The sequence below is a fragment of the Zophobas morio genome, unplaced genomic scaffold (assembly GCF_036711695.1).
Source record: "Zophobas morio isolate AGI-343-1 ecotype UQ-CSIRO unplaced genomic scaffold, CSIRO_AGI_Zmor_V1 ptg000087l, whole genome shotgun sequence".
Lineage (NCBI taxonomy): Eukaryota > Metazoa > Arthropoda > Insecta > Coleoptera > Tenebrionidae > Zophobas > Zophobas morio.
In genome coordinates, this window is record NW_026972192.1 from 268,551 (window position 1) to 284,132 (window position 15,582).

A 15,582-nucleotide genomic window follows, 5' to 3' on the forward strand; every position below is an offset into this window, starting at 1 on the left:
CGAAATGACAACAGTCGGTCGAACTGCAGTGGACACGTTATTTACGACCCTAAAACCTTTTCTATTGTAAACAACTTAACTTCGACACAATGGGATAATTTTAAGATGGCCATATAACCTTATAGCTTTTGGTTTACTATACACTTTGTGAATTTTTCCCAGTTTATGCACTGTAGTCGTTAACTGGTTTGCGGCTAAAAAACGAACCATAAAAAATACCATTACACCACCCCTGCAAAGACTTTCTTTTTGATTACCTCTTTTCACTTTTTATTAGAGTTAGAATTTTTTACACACTAAAATTTAACCTGTAGTTTGTTGACCTCTTTAGCATGTAATTTTCTGGTATTTTTTACATGTATCGTAAGTATATATTACTTTGTTAAAATAAATTTTACGTTTGTTTTTAACCTCATAACCCAAATGAGAAAGAAACTATGTTCTTCAAGGTCGGAGCACCTTTAGTGACGCTAGTGACCTCTTTATGTCGTTCCGTAAGCTCCCCATGTATTTCTTATGGGAACAGCTGACACTTTCATAGCCCTGCCATTGGTCAGCGTTACGTACAACTTAACCGCGGGAAAAAATCACTTTAAATTGAACTTTTTTTTTGAGTTATTGAAAAGTAAAAAAAAATTGACCATATCTTCGCATTTTGTAGACGATATTCTTTCGTGTAGTGCATTAAAAAAATCGTGGAATACCCTATTGTTCCGGCTCTAGGATCACCTCCAAGAATTTTAGAAGCGGCCTTTCTTATTTTCAATTGGGGTGTCGATATAACCCTCACATACAGTACTGGACCGCCAACCACCATGACGTTTTATTGTCATAAGGTCGGCTCCCGTATCTGCTAAAAGTAAAGTGGACGATCTACGGAAACAATGCCCCGTGTATGCTTGGGGTTCTGGTAAATTGAGAAAAGAGGCAACCTTCTTTGACATTGCATTAAATGTGTTTATACCCACTGGAAGCTTTATACAATTACCAGCTCTGTAATCAACGGAAAACCTTCCATGATCGGCATGATCAGGACGCAAGGCAAGGTATTTTTGGATTATTCCTTCTATTCTTCCGGAAGTAATAAAAAACTCTAGAGATACTTTGGTTTTTGTATCTGGTATGAAGATACGAACAATCTGATTGAACAAAATTTTTTTTCTAAAAACTAACGCATTGTTTCCAACAAATTTGAGCGGTTGTCATAACACTGAAAACATTCTCTTGGTTCTTGATTTTTAATTAAAGGCACACTAAAGTTAAAATTGTTTTTGTTTTTATTTGCTTAACCTTGAGATTTTGTATTGTTATTGTTGACGACTGGAGCTTTTTCCAGCCGTATTTTGTGTTCATAGAACTAAGAATGAAAGTCTTGTGTTGCTACACTTGGTTTATTGTTTCGCTTGCGGTGGTTACATCGCTACTGGTCTTCAAATTAAAAATTAACACAAAGTATAAAAATAAGTGGGGGTTAGGCCGACTTCTCCTGTGATCGCCGCCAATTCTTCAAAAGGAGCGAGCCGCCCCAAAGAGAGCCGCCCCAAAGAGAGCCGCCCCAAAGGGAGCCGCTCCAAAGAGATCCGACTACACGCTCCGCCAGGAAGTCGGCATCTTTGGAGCGTTGAGTTGCGACAAAGGCGGCAAATTGCAACTACTACTTAACAATTAACATAACTCCCCCCGTTGAAAGAACATATCTTTCAAAATGAACATGCCCACATAAGTAAATTGAAATAAACATATAACAAACAGACAAAATAAGAACAAAAAAAAATAAGAAGCAATGTCATGCATGCACCCCAGTGAATGTCTCTAAGTTACTAGTCAATGGGTAAAGTCTTTCACTCATCACTGAACTGGCACAGCACAAAGTTTGGTTACAGGCCTTTTATGCACTCCGCGCACTGTTTTCACCGTTGCTACGCGGCACTGATTGTCGCTTCCCGGGTGCAGTTCCTGTATACGACCAAGAGGCCATTGTTGGGGTGGGATGCCGTCCTCGCAGATTATTACCAGGTCTCCAATTTGTGGCTGTCGCGCTGGAACTCGTTGCCATTTCGCCCTGTGTTGTAACGAGTGGAGATATTCGCGCGACCAACGTCTCCAGAAATCTTGGCGAATTTTCTCCAGAAGTTGGTAGCGAATCAGGCGATTGGTAGGTATGTCGCTACAGTCTTCTTCTGCGGGTGCAGTCAGTGGACCACCAATGAGGAAATGAGCAGGGGTGAGAGCGGAGAGGTCGTTTGGATCATTTGAAAGTGGAGTAATAGGTCGGGAATTTAAGCATGCCTCTATCATAATTAAAATCGTGTTCATTTCTTCGTAATGGAGAAGAACGTTGCCTAGAATGCGCCTTAAATGACCCTTTACAGATTTTATCGCTGCCTCCCATATCCCACCCATGTGTGGAGCGTGCGGAGGAATGAACTGCCAATTAATACCCATATTCGTTAAAGATTTAAGAACTACGTTTTCGAAAGATTTAGTTCGAAATAATTGGAACAATTCTTTTAGATATCGATTCGCCCCAACGAAATTAGTACCATTATCAGAATGGAGCTCATGAGGTTGACCTCTGCGTGAAATAAACCTTTTCAATGCATTTAAAAACGCTAAAGATGAGCACTCGCATACGAGCTCGATGTGCACGGCACGAGTGCTGAAGCAAACAAAAACAGCGACATAACCCTTGATGGTTTTTTGGGTTCTGCCGTGTCCATTTTTTAAAATAAAAGGACCACCATAGTCTACACCTGTAATAAAAAATGGTCGTGAAGGTGTTACACGAGTTTTAGGAAGATCCCCCATTAATTGACTGAATGGTACCGGCTTGCAGCGGTAACATTTTAGACACTTGAATATTGTTCGTCGAATTGTATTTTTGGCTGAAATGGGCCAATATTTGCAGCGTACTGCAGACAAGGTTCCCTGACAACCGATATGAAGGTTATCCTTATGATATTTTTCAATTATTAAACGAGTAACAAAATGGTCTCTCGGCAATAACAACTGATGCTTGCGATCATTACTGATTTTAGCATGATTTAGTCTACCACCAACTCTTAAAAAACCAGAATTATCAATAAACGGATTTAAACCTTTTAATTTACTGTTACTCGTGATTTGATTATGCAACTTAAGTTGATGTATATCATCCTGAAAAGCTTCTTTTTGAACTAATTTTATTATTAAATTATGTGCTTCTATGATTTCTTTGCTTGTTACATGATCAGATTTTTTATTGTCCTTATTTCTCAAATTCTGAATAAATCGCATTATTATGGCAGTAATTCTACACAATTTATCAAAGTCCGAGTAACGTAGTAGAAATTCGGTGGAATTTTTGGTCGCAAGACAACATGTTAACTTTAGTTCCGGCAAATCAACATGTGACGAATCATTTAAATGCTCGTACGGTAAATCAGTCCTAGTTAAAAAGGTCGGTCCATTCCACCAAAGTTGGAAGGACTGCAAATGACGGGGATTATCCCCGCGGGACAAAATGTCCGCAGGATTCTGTTCTGATGAAACGTGATGCCAATTATTTTCAGGTGTTAAGGACTGTATCTCTGATATCCGATGTGATACGAATGGTTTTAATAGTGTAGGCTGCGTTCGAATCCATGCTAACACAATAGTGGAATCAGTCCAGTAATGACACTCCTGGACATCAAGGCTTGCTTAACTTTATGAACTAATCTAGCTAAGAGAACTGCGCCGCACAGTTCAAGTCTGGGAATGGTCTGTGTTTGCAAAGGGGCAACTCGGTTTTTTGAGCATAAAATTCGTGCTTCATAGTTCCCACTGGGATTCTGGGAACGTAAATACACGCAAGCGCCATATGCGTTTTGACTTGAATCGCAAAAACCATGAATTTCTATTTGATGCTTGTTTGTAACTACATGCCGAGGGATTGAAATATTGGTTAATTCCGGAAATGCGTTTAAAAATTCGCACCACAAAGTGTGTAGTTCCGCTGGTAAGCTTTCATCCCAATTAAGTTTGAGTGACCATAGTTTCTGCATTATGATCTTCGCGGTCACTGTGACAGGTGCTACTAAACCTAATGGATCAAAAATTTGAGCAATGGTGCTCAGAACTCCCCGTTTTGTTATTTTATGGCATTTAGGATTTTTTAAACAGATCGAATATTGGATGGTATCATTACAATTGTTCCAAAAAAGTCCTAATGTTTTGGCTGCAGCTTGTTTGTCAAGGTTTATGATTCCCGGTGTTGAGGTGGAGTCTATGCAAGGTAAATGATTTGAATTAATTTTGTGCAGTTCAAACCCGCCCTTGCTTAAAATTCCCTTAATGTCGTTTAGTATTTGAGATGCATGGTTAATATCGTTTGCCCCGTAAATTAAATCATCTACATAGAAGTCCCGTAAAATTATATTTGCCGCTTCAGGAAAGTTTTGTTTTTCGAGATTTGCTAACTCTTGCAAACATCTAGTTGCCAAATATGATGAACTCGCAAATCCGTACGTCACTGTGTTTAATTCAAAAACCTTTACCTCATCAGTGGAGTTAAAACGCCAAAATATTTGTTGGTATTTGCGGTGATCAGGGTGCACCAATATTTGCCTGTACATCTTTTTTACGTCCGCGGTTATTACAACTTTGTGAATTCGGAACCGAATTAGAATGCTAAATAAGTCTTGCTGTAGGTTAGGGCCAACCATAAGATTTTCGTTAATTGATTTATGGTTAGTTGTTTTCAAAGATGCATTAAATACAACTCTTAATTTAGTTGTGAGGGAAGATTCGTTGTAGACGGGATGGTGGCTTACAAAATAACCTGATTCGTCAGGATAATTTATTTGGGTCATGTGCCCTAGATCTAAATAATCAGCCATGAATTTTGAATATTGTTCAAACAAATTATGATCTTTTCGTAGACGTTTCTCTAGATTATAAAATAATTTTAGTGCAATTTCCTTCGAAGAACCCAAATCCGGAGGTTCGTTTATGATGGGCAGTTTCACCTGAAATCTGCCGTATAAATCTCGCGTGAAAGTGTCGATGAATACCTTTTCACAAGGGTCGCGATTATCGCCAGGAAAAACTGGGTCGGATATGTTTGTCACTTCTTTTAATTCCCAGAATTTTTTGAGGTGTACATCAAGATCTGTATTTGAAAGATTGCAAGAAGTTGAAGTGTTTGTGTTGAAATTATTCAATACTCCCGCAATAACCCATCCAAACTGTGTTTTTTGAAGAACCGGCCCGTGTCGGTGAATGCGGATTTGTCCTATGCAAATAATGTTCCAGAATATTTCGTTACCGATAAGAATTTCCACGGGCTGCGATAAGTTGTAAAACGGATCTGCTAATTTTATGTTATCGGGTAAATTTTGTAAAGTGGGGAATGACGAGTTGGGTACGTTTCCCGTTATTTCTGGAACTATCAAAAAATCTAATGTTGCTTTAAATGACGAACATACGGATGCAATTTGAATTGTTGCGGCATGATTAATTACTGAAGAGTTGCATCCGATGCCAATGAGAGGCAATTGGATATTATGAATATTGCGCAAATTTAGCTTTTTCACCGCCCTTTCTGTTATAAAGTTTGAAACTGATCCATTGTCTAATAAGGCTCGAAATTGCTTACCCTGAATTTTGTCGTCCCCAAATGCTAAAAGTTGTGTTGTTGATAAAACAACATTTTTATTTAAGATTTGAGCGCAATTACTCATCGATGACGAGGAGGGTTGTGGCGAATTATTTTGATTAAGATCTACATGCAATAGTGTGTTATGGCGACGGTTACATTTTCTACAATTGCTCGAATTGCAGTTTTCTACCTTATGTCCGCTACGTAAGCAATTAATACAAAGTTTACGTTTTTTGCATTCACTTATTCTCTGTTCAGAGGTTAAGCCTAGAAAGCTTTGACAATTGAAAATATTATGTTGTAATTTACAATAGTTGCACGTAATCTGATTGGTCTGCGACACATTTACAATATGGCTTGCAGATTTATTGTTGAACTGATTATTGTGGAGGTAAGATTTGTGTTTGTTTGAACTATTTGTATTCATTTTATTGCTCATTTGGTTTAGTTCGAAAGATTCAAACATTTGACATCGTTGCGTAAGAAAATCGAGAATATTTTTTGTAGTTGGAATGGTACTATTTAATGTACTTTCCCAAGCGATAGTGGTACTCTCGTCAAATGTACTAGAAATTAAGTAAACAAGCAAATCATCCCATTGCATTGTGGGACGCCCTATAGCATCTAAAGCCTTGATATTAGAATTAACGATCTGTAAGGACGAACGTAAGGATTTTGAGTCTCTTGAATTGATATGTGGTAGTGAAAATAATGCTCTAATATGATGCTGACTAATAATTCGTTTGTTCTCATATCTTTCCGTTAGTAAATCCCATGCTGACAAGTAATTATCTGTGGTTGGTGCTAAGTGACTAATTGTTTTTTGTGCATCTCCTGTCAAACTACCTCGCAAATAATGGAATTTCTGAACTGGATTTAAACTTTGATTATCATGGATAAGTGATTTGTAACAATCCCTGAAACTGATCCATTCCGTGAATGCACCACTGAAAGCCGGTATAGAAATTTCAGGCAATTTGATGGAGATAGAATCGGGTTTGTTTTGATTCGAATTTGCCTGAGCAACTGTGTCTACTTCGATACCTTTTTTTTGAATAAGTTGTTTGGCCTCGCTGATGGCCTTAAAATATTTATTTTCGAACTCGAATGAGTCCTCATCTTTAACATGAGACTCATCGGTTTCTATAATTTCTAAATTGATATTTTCAAATTCTTTTAACAAAGGTTGGATTGCACTTATTCGTTCTTCTATCTCAGCAATTCTGTTCTGATTTTCGGGGTCCGATATAAATTTGCAAAAGTTAGTTAATTTAGTTTTAATCGCAGCTCGTCTTCTAACCAAAAGTTTAATTTCCCCCATTGTAATGAAACACGATATTAATTACAACAGCACATGCAAAGGAGAGTGTGGAAATATGGTAAAGAAGAAAAGTAGTGATCCACAAACCTGTGTCGGTGACGTGCCGATGATGAAGAAGAACTCTTGGATGTAGCGTAGTAATGTAGCGATGTGATGGTTATTAATTTGTTGATTATGAAGATGTTGGGAGAAACTGCGTTGCACTTGCACAAGCACGTTTCCCGAATGTCGAATATTGACACTGCGTTCAATATCCGGCTCGAAGGACCATATGTTGACGACTGGAGCTTTTTCCAGCCGTATTTTGTGTTCATAGAACTAAGAATGAAAGTCTTGTGTTGCTACACTTGGTTTATTGTTTCGCTTGCGGTGGTTACATCGCTACTGGTCTTAAAATTAAAAATTAACACAAAGTATAAAAATAAGTGGGGGTTAGGCCGACTTCTCCTGTGATCGCCGCCAATTCTTCAAAAGGAGCGAGCCGCCCCAAAGAGAGCCGCCCCAAAGAGAGCCGCCCCAAAGAGAGCCGCCCCAAAGAGAGCCGCCCCAAAGGGAGCCGCTCCAAAGAGATCCGACTACACGCTCCGCCAGGAAGTCGGCATCTTTGGAGCGTTGAGTTGCGACAAAGGCGGCAAATTGCAACTACTACTTAACAATTAACAGTTATCGTATTATTATACGAAGGATGCAACGGCAGCTCTTATTTTTAGTTTTATTTCCCTGAAACAGCGGTCTTTAGTTGAACGTGTGACGTCATCTGTTACACGGGCGGCGCGAAGCATAATACGGCGATACAATTCATCTCAAGTTCTCTCTCGGTTAATTATTCATTAAATCAAGATTACCTATTCGTATCTGCATTTACAACTTTATTTACTTTTATTTACTTATACTGTGTATTTTATATATGGTAAGTAAGATTATTTTGTTGAAAATGTGGTAAATGCTTCGACCATATACTAGCTAGACATGGCATGCGGCCAGTTGTAGGGTATGTCCGAGGAGGGTAGAATAAGAACGGAGGGATAGTACGGTCGAAAAATGTGGCACCGACCGTCCGAAATCTAGACACCGTTTACGACGGTGTTTGGAATACGCGCTCAGCTAAACCACGCCCCCACTTTCGAGAGAATCGCTAAACCGTGGCGGACAAAGTTACTCAAGTTTTACATTTATTACTTACTTATGAAAACTAAGTCTGTTTTTCACAGATTGTTTACTTCCATTCCACGACTTACAAAGTTTGCAGTTCACCATGTTGAATTTATTAAAAACAAAACGGCTCAAAGTATAAAGATACACAGCACGTGATGGAACAAAATAACTGAGATGTACGCCCATGGAGTACGATGGGCTTTTCTCGAGCTTGGTAGCCAGCTCGCACATGCGCACAGTCGACAGACTGATCGTAAACGGTGTTTGCGGTAGTTGATTTTGGGCCAAAACCGTGCCATTGAAAGCATACGACATGCTCCCTCCGTTCTTATTCCACCCTCCTCGGGTATGTCGTATGAAGCCAACATAACGGTAGGGGGGTGAGAGGAACTGACTGCCAGGGCGGCTCGTCTATTGGGATCCAAAGGATAAAAATAAAACCGTGAGGTAAATTAATACAAAGTCACGTTGGGGAACTGTATTTTAATATAAATACTAATAGAAATATGTGAAACATAGTTATTATACATAAACAATGGAAGACAACAAACCTAATAACTACAAAATTTTATTAACCGACGAAAAGGAGGAGGTTCTCGATTTGATTTTGATGATTCTTTCTTTGTTGGATAGAGTAGGCCTCGAAGTTGGTCCCATTTAAATTTGAAAAAAAAATTCTACCCCTAAGGGTAAGAAAAAAAAAAATGTCGAACTTTTTTTTAGTTCAGAAGTTTAGTTAATAAGAATAAAAAGGTTTATTTTTCGCTTTTCAAATTGTCGCGCTGTAGGATTATTACTTGAACCACCTCGACTACGCACAGCGCTGAAAAAGATCTCGAGATGATCTTGAGATAGCTTATAACTAAGAATATATTTTAAAAGAGGTATTTCTACTTCAATAAAATCTCTGTACATGTTAATAAGACTGTTTATACATATCAGGAAACCTAAAAAGCCTGTTTTTCTATGTGTCTGTAAAATTGGTACGTCCTTTAATCGAATCCCTATAATATATTCTTTGCAAAAATTTAAGTATTCAAAAACGAAATGGCAATTTTTAGGCGTTAATGGTTTTCGATATTGTGCAGTGGAGGCAAAATTACGTACATTTAATATATCAAATAAATTATTTATAACGCGACAAAAGTTTGCTGTAGCACTTACACCTCTAAAGTCTGGATGCTGTATATCTTCTTCCAAAAAAATGAAAACATCTGCGACACTGTTGCTAAATGTCTTTCATTTTTTCGCGCGTCCAGTCAATGTGACGCTTTCGTATTTTCGTTGCAGCCTGAAGACCCTCCGTTGCTTGTAAATTGACTAATTTCTCGAAATATTCCCATAAAATGACACGTCCATCTTTGTCAATGAGTCGGCCTTGGCTTGCCAAACAATTTCTCAGTAATTTCAACATATGGCAAGCATCTAGGTACAGATAAATTTTCTGTTGCAATAATGGATGCATAAAGAATGTTTGCAAATTACTAGGATTATCCAATTTAGCTCCTAAAATTGTAGCCATATTTAAATTGGTTGCTGTGCCATCGAATGTCAAAGATGAAACTATAACTCCACTTTCAGTCAAAAACTCTAAAGGATTGTTCACCAACTGAGCTTTCTCTGTTGCAGTTAATGAATTGATCAAAAAGTAAGCAAACGGTAATTTCCAGTGGGCATTTAAGGCTACCAACATATACACAAGAGCTTCTTTTGCTTCTGGAAGTGAGTCCGATGCTATATTAGTGCCTAGGTCTACATATCCTGTGAATTTCTGGCCCGTCCATTCTGTTTGTTTTCGGATTGCCATCTCATCAAAAACAAAGTTACATATGAGTTTTTGTTGTTTTTTGTTTTGTTCTGCAACCTGGATTTTTAGAGCATTAATTGCTTCAGAAGTATACCCTGGTTCACCATTTACTGAAGAGTACCACTTGGCAATTGTGCGACGATGTGGCAAGCTGTTATTGAATTTAGTACGCACATACTCATATGCTTTACTTGAATAAAAATTCAAAGTGAGAGCAAACGCACGCAAATCTGATGAATATTTTTGGAGTTTTGGACCTTGCACAAAACGATTTAATATATTTGTTGATGACTCAGGTATTGTGCCCTAAAATTATTAACATTTCAATACATTTTCACAATTATCTCTTATGAATGTAAACACTACCTTAACAGTTAACGACGTGTTTTCACTAATTAACTTCTGGGATTCCAAATGTTTCAATAATGATTTTAAATTTGATACTCTTGCTCTGAGGCGTCTTGTTCGTTGTTGAAATAATCTCAATTTGGCACGTTGAATCGTTATTGTCTTTTTGGCTATTTGCCAATTTCTTTTCGCTTTTCTAGGAGTTCACATTTCATCAGTTGAACAATCACCTATATATCGTGCACGTTTTACCCTAGACAGTAAATGATAATTAGTGACAGTTGCAAGATAGAACAGACAATACATACCTTTTCATTAAAGGTCTACTAGGGACATTAGTTTTTTTAACAGAGTCAAGTGATTCTGTGGTCGAACTTTTTATACTACCCTGTACTGAAGTTATTTTTCGTTTTCCCAACCTACACAAATCATTCGTACAAAATGAATATAAAACATGGCTGCATGTAACTCATGTATGATTTTGAATACCTGAACTTTGGTGGACCCATGGACTGACTCATACTTGCACCGGGTTGTCTAGTGATGACTGCTTCATCCACAGACTCTGTAGCTGTCAAAGTTTCCGAAGACCATGATAGTGGTTGAGCTAGTATTGACAAGTCTGCTTGTTGTGTTGTCAGCTGCTGAGTACTTTGCTCACATTCTTTAATTGTTTTTTGTGACGAACTGCTGGAACTTTATTTATTTGGTAATATTTTGTCACCAGTTCAATTTAATAATACACACTTTGCTTCTGTCGAGTCGCTTTCTGAAAGTCCACTTGTTGAAGGGATCTTCGAGGGCAGGGCATCTTTACTTAGTCTATGAATTCCCCCTGGCTGTATATAAAAACTGGTCGCTGCAAAGTGGTTTGCACACAAGTAAATATTTCTTGTGTGAACGAGCTGCATTCCTATATTCTCAAACCATTTTTTTCTCCGTTCTGGATCACAGGGAAACCTAGTATAATTATTGTTTATTAAATACATCGTCCAACTGGTTTTGGTTATCTAATTAACACATTTTTGTTGTTCTAATTATCTCATTTTGTAGAATCTACACCACTGGCTTCCCAAATAAATACCACGTGGATGACACTGGTAAAACTTACCGATAATAGGAACATGTCGATGCTTTTTCGAAACTTCTTCGACACAAAAAACAAATTCTTCCCATTTCTCTTATTTTTTATCACTTTTATGTAAATAGTTCACTTTGTATCACGTTTTCAACTCGATCACTTCAGCTGTTGTTTTCAAGTGACGACCACCATATTGAAGACGGTACGTCAACAACCAATCAGAGACGCAGTCCCGAAGGGCGATTTTCGCTTGATGTTTACCACCTCGTCTCGCGTCCCCAGTCATGTTGGCTTCACAACAAAGGTGCTCACACCATATCTAGATAATATATGATCGAAGGGTAAATGTAGTGTTGCAGTTGCATTGACTCATCATCAATATGGTTTGTTGCTGTGTTGTGGGATGTTCAAATAATCCAAAAAGAGACAAGAATTTTTCATTCCACGTCTTTCCTGATAAAAATAAATATCCCGAAATTTATAAAACATGGTTAGTCAAAATTAAACGTCAGAATTTTTTGCCAAATAAGTATACCCGCATTTGTTCTTTGCACTTTACGGAAGATGATTACGAAAATTCTTTGAAGAAAAAGTTAATGCCGAACATGAAAACGTTGCCATTATTAAAAAACACTGCAGTCCCGTCATTGTTTTTAACAGGCAAATCAACTCCACCTTCCACAAAAATACGAAGAGTTTCAAATTATTTGCGAAAAAAAGAATTAAAAGAAATGTATAGTTCAAATAATAAAGAAATAGCAAGCACTTCAAGTACTTCAACCACTAATAGGACTAGTAAACATCAGTCTCAGACAATGTGTAGAAAGATTGCATATAAAGAAGTGTATAGTTCTTCAGACTCTGAAATGAGCGAACTAAATGATATAGAAAGTAATAATAATAGTAGTGTAGACATTGGTATACAGTGTGAAATCGGCTTAGAAATATTTAAAAATTATGTCACAAACAAACAAAAAAATGATCTTGATGCATCTTTTCATGAAGCTGAATGGAGTGATAGAGATGACAGTTCGGATAGCTTTGATGAAAAAAGTTCTGAAGGAACCGATTTGGAAATGGACAAAAAAGAACTAGACGTTACTGCAAATGATAATATTGTTTCTTTGAACGATTGCATAGTTTTAACTTTTGGACAGAATATTTTACAATTATTTAAAATTTGTCATATTTGTGGAAAACGCGTAAGTGCAGTGACCCATTCAAAACGAGGATCAATGGTAATCATAAAAACTGTTTGCGTAGCTGAACATATTTTTATCTGGCGCTCTCAGCCTATAGAGAATAAATTTTCTGTAGGAACAATAAAACTGTGCGCTGCCATTTATTCTACAGGTCTGAGTTTTGAAAATTTTACAATGTTTGCCAAGGCTATGGGATTATTAACCGTTAGTGCTACAACATTTAATTCAGTAGTTCGGCGTTTTGTAGGACCTGTCATACGCCAGGTTTTCAGTGAGCAAAGGAGTGCAATATTTGCTTCCCTAAAATCGGAGGAAAATGTAGAAACAAGAATTAGCGGAGATGGGCAATACGATTCGCCTGGTTTTTGTGCCAAATACGCCACATATTCAATAATGGACCTGAATACAACAAAAGTTATAGACTTTATGGTCGTTCAAAAAGGTATGGTTACAGGCGATTTAGAAAAGGCGGCATGTGACAAAATTCTCCATAAATTAATTCATGAAGATTTAAAAATCAGTGTATTTTTGTCAGACAGACATCGAGGCATCCGACATTTATTACGTACTAAGTATTCGGAACTCAATCACCAGTTTGACGTATGGCATATGGCAAAGAATTTGGCGAAAAAAATCAAAACTGTAGAAAAGAAGGCTCCTCTTCTGGCCGCTTGGAAGTCAAGCATCGTCAATCACCTATGGTGGGCAGCACAAACTTGTGGTGGTGATCCAGATTTACTTATAGAAAAATTCTTGTCGGTTCTACACCATATCTGTAATATCCATTCGTGGGAGGGCAATAGGTTTACAGCGTGTCAACATGAACCTATAGCCGAAGAAGATGCAAGAGATGTAGCATGGCTATCGCCTAAATCCAACGATTTTACTATGCTGAAATCTATTGTTGACAATAAGCAGTTTCTATGTGATTTACGCCATGTAAATTTATATTGCCATACAGGCGCCTTAGAATCGTATCATAATGAGCGATTAAAGTACTTGCCAAAAAGAAGTCATTTCTCTTATGATGGTATGGTTTTGCGAGGTATGTTAGCAATATTGGACCATAATTTTAACGTATCGAAAGACGTTGTTAGCGACTCTCAAAAGTATTCGAAGATCTCGGGAAAATGGGTGTATCGGAAGATATACAGAAAAAAAAAATTATGACTGGAGACAAGATCTCGTAAAAAATGTCTGCAGTTTGGCAAGGGGTGACTACGTTGTCGATGTTGATGAACAAGCGGAATACGCTGGAGTGGTACCTGAAAATATTGCACCAGTTAGTAAACCATCTTTAGATACCACCCGACAACAATATTACTCAAGATTTGGCTCTACTCCTGTTTAGAAAAATCTATGATACTATAGTACTATTCAGTACTAAAAATTGTTATAAAAGTTAATTGTTTATTTTTCTCAAAATTCGCTATGTTAAAGTTACATTTTTAGTTTTCCAAAATTATAACTTTTCTCACTTATTTATTATTTAAATAAAAGATAAATACACGTATAACATGTTCATTTTATTCGTAAATTACAAGTACACTTTGTCTAATCAAAATAATTGGCATCTTCTCCTTGCGTTGGTATAAATCCAGTGTAATTATTGTCAGCCTCCGGGTATTCTTCTCTAATTTTTTGGATAACACATGAAGGAATGATTTTTCGATTGTGTTTACCTAAAGGAACCCACCCATTTATCCAATAAACAAATTGCTTATAAGCAATATGTCGCCATAAATTATTTGTGGTCTCTTTCAGTCTTTCTTTCTCGTAGGAAGAGGCATGCAATAACAAATGATAACGAGCAACCGTGAGAGTGTCAATATTTAGGACAACTTTTTCAAAAGATGAATGTAACGTAATGCAATCACAGCTACCCATAACAGTGCAAATTTGTTCGAAATCGTTGCAACAAATACTCTCCATATCCGTCTGCACTTGGACACAAAAACCGCAACTGCACCACAACAGATTTCCTGTTCTTCCTTTAAATTTGTCTATATCTCCCGGATTCTTCTTCTCCAGATTTGTTTGGGAATATCGGGGCTCAAATGAGTAAGGACAAACACCTTCCATTTTAAGAACTTTGTCAATAATGTCGGTTGTTCGTGTCGCGCCCGTATAATGCGACCGCAGCAGCTAGTCTGGTGTGTAGCAGATGACGTCACGCGAGATTTTAAAATCGCTGTATCTCGGAACTCCTTCGTCAAAATAATACACAACTTGCGGGAGCCGAATCGGTATTTACGCTGCTACATATTGCGACTAAAAACGAAAAATCGATTTTTTTAACTTTAGTGTGCCTTTAATAAAAAAAAAATGAATGGCTTATTACATATTATTAGTATAGTAGTAGAAAAAAATATGTTTGCAAGCAATGACTCAACTGATTCTAACGACAAAAGCGTGCTTGTTAGACATAGAAGGCGCAGAATGTACCCCTTTTTCAAGCATTCTTCCAAATATATATTTTTTTAAATCCTTTTGGCCACATCTCTCACAAGTCATTGGGATTTCGTTTGAAGGACTTTAACACTTTTTTTCCATAATTTTACATGCAGCACCAGATTTTCTGGCTGAATCTGGTTTGCGACTAATAGTTAAACGTTAACTGAAGTTATTCAAAACATTTGCCATCATCGGCTTTGAAATTTCCAAGGATTGTCCGAAAGGACATTTCTGGGTTCTGATTCCTCTTGCACAGGATTTTTTGATGAAGCAAATACTCTTTCAAATACATTTTCTTAAATACAAACAATGCACAATAGTGATTATGTTTTTAGAAACTGACAATAACAAAATGTCATTTAAGCAAAGCCTACTATGTTTAATCTTGGACATTTTAGAGAGGATTCATTTGGCAAAATTTTGGGCTGACGTCATCAATTTTTTGGAGGGGATAAGTAAATATATTTTGAATACAAATTTATTATGCTTATCATATGTTTAAAACATCTGCAAGATTTCAAAGCATTCGGTTTTGCAGATTCAAAATTAAATTGTAGGTGAAACTAAGTTCACGGTGTCAGCTAGTCTATATTA

The 15,582-nt window shown here is 37.2% G+C and overlaps 3 protein-coding genes across 3 annotated transcripts; all 3 read right to left on the minus strand.

Moving 5' to 3' along the window:
- Nucleotides 1–1,848: 1,848 nt before the first annotated feature.
- Nucleotides 1,849–3,625, minus strand: LOC135144238 (uncharacterized). Its single transcript, XM_064076218.1, has 5 exons — nt 3,589–3,625; nt 2,979–3,521; nt 2,827–2,928; nt 2,544–2,753; nt 1,849–2,465 (listed from the first exon to the last, which is right to left on the minus strand). Exons 1-5 carry the CDS (start codon nt 3,623–3,625, stop codon nt 1,849–1,851), a joined length of 1,509 nt encoding a protein of 502 aa, XP_063932288.1.
- A 1-nt stretch (nt 3,626) lies between these two features.
- On the minus strand, nt 3,627–6,941 carry LOC135144239 (uncharacterized). Its single transcript, XM_064076219.1, has one exon. It carries the CDS (start codon nt 6,939–6,941, stop codon nt 3,627–3,629), a length of 3,315 nt encoding a protein of 1,104 aa, XP_063932289.1.
- A 7,147-nt stretch (nt 6,942–14,088) lies between these two features.
- Nucleotides 14,089–14,616, minus strand: LOC135144240 (P2X purinoceptor 7-like). Its single transcript, XM_064076220.1, has one exon. It carries the CDS (start codon nt 14,614–14,616, stop codon nt 14,089–14,091), a length of 528 nt encoding a protein of 175 aa, XP_063932290.1.
- Between the last annotated feature and the right edge of the window lie 966 nt (nt 14,617–15,582).

Coding starts and splice junctions, on each gene's coding strand:
- LOC135144240 (XM_064076220.1), bottom strand. CDS start 14,616: ATGGAAGGTGTTTGTCCTTACTCATTTGAGCCCCGATATTCCCAAACA.
- LOC135144238 (XM_064076218.1), bottom strand. CDS start 3,625: ATGGATTCGAACGCAGCCTACACTATTAAAACCATTC. Junction 3,522..3,588: donor CTACACTATTAAAACCATTC/GTATCACATCGG, acceptor ACGTTTCATCAG/AACAGAATCCTGCGGACATT. Junction 2,929..2,978: donor GAGAGACCATTTTGTTACTC/GTTTAATAATTG, acceptor ATCGGTTGTCAG/GGAACCTTGTCTGCAGTACG.
- LOC135144239 (XM_064076219.1), bottom strand. CDS start 6,941: ATGGGGGAAATTAAACTTTTGGTTAGAAGACGAGCTGCGATTAAAACT.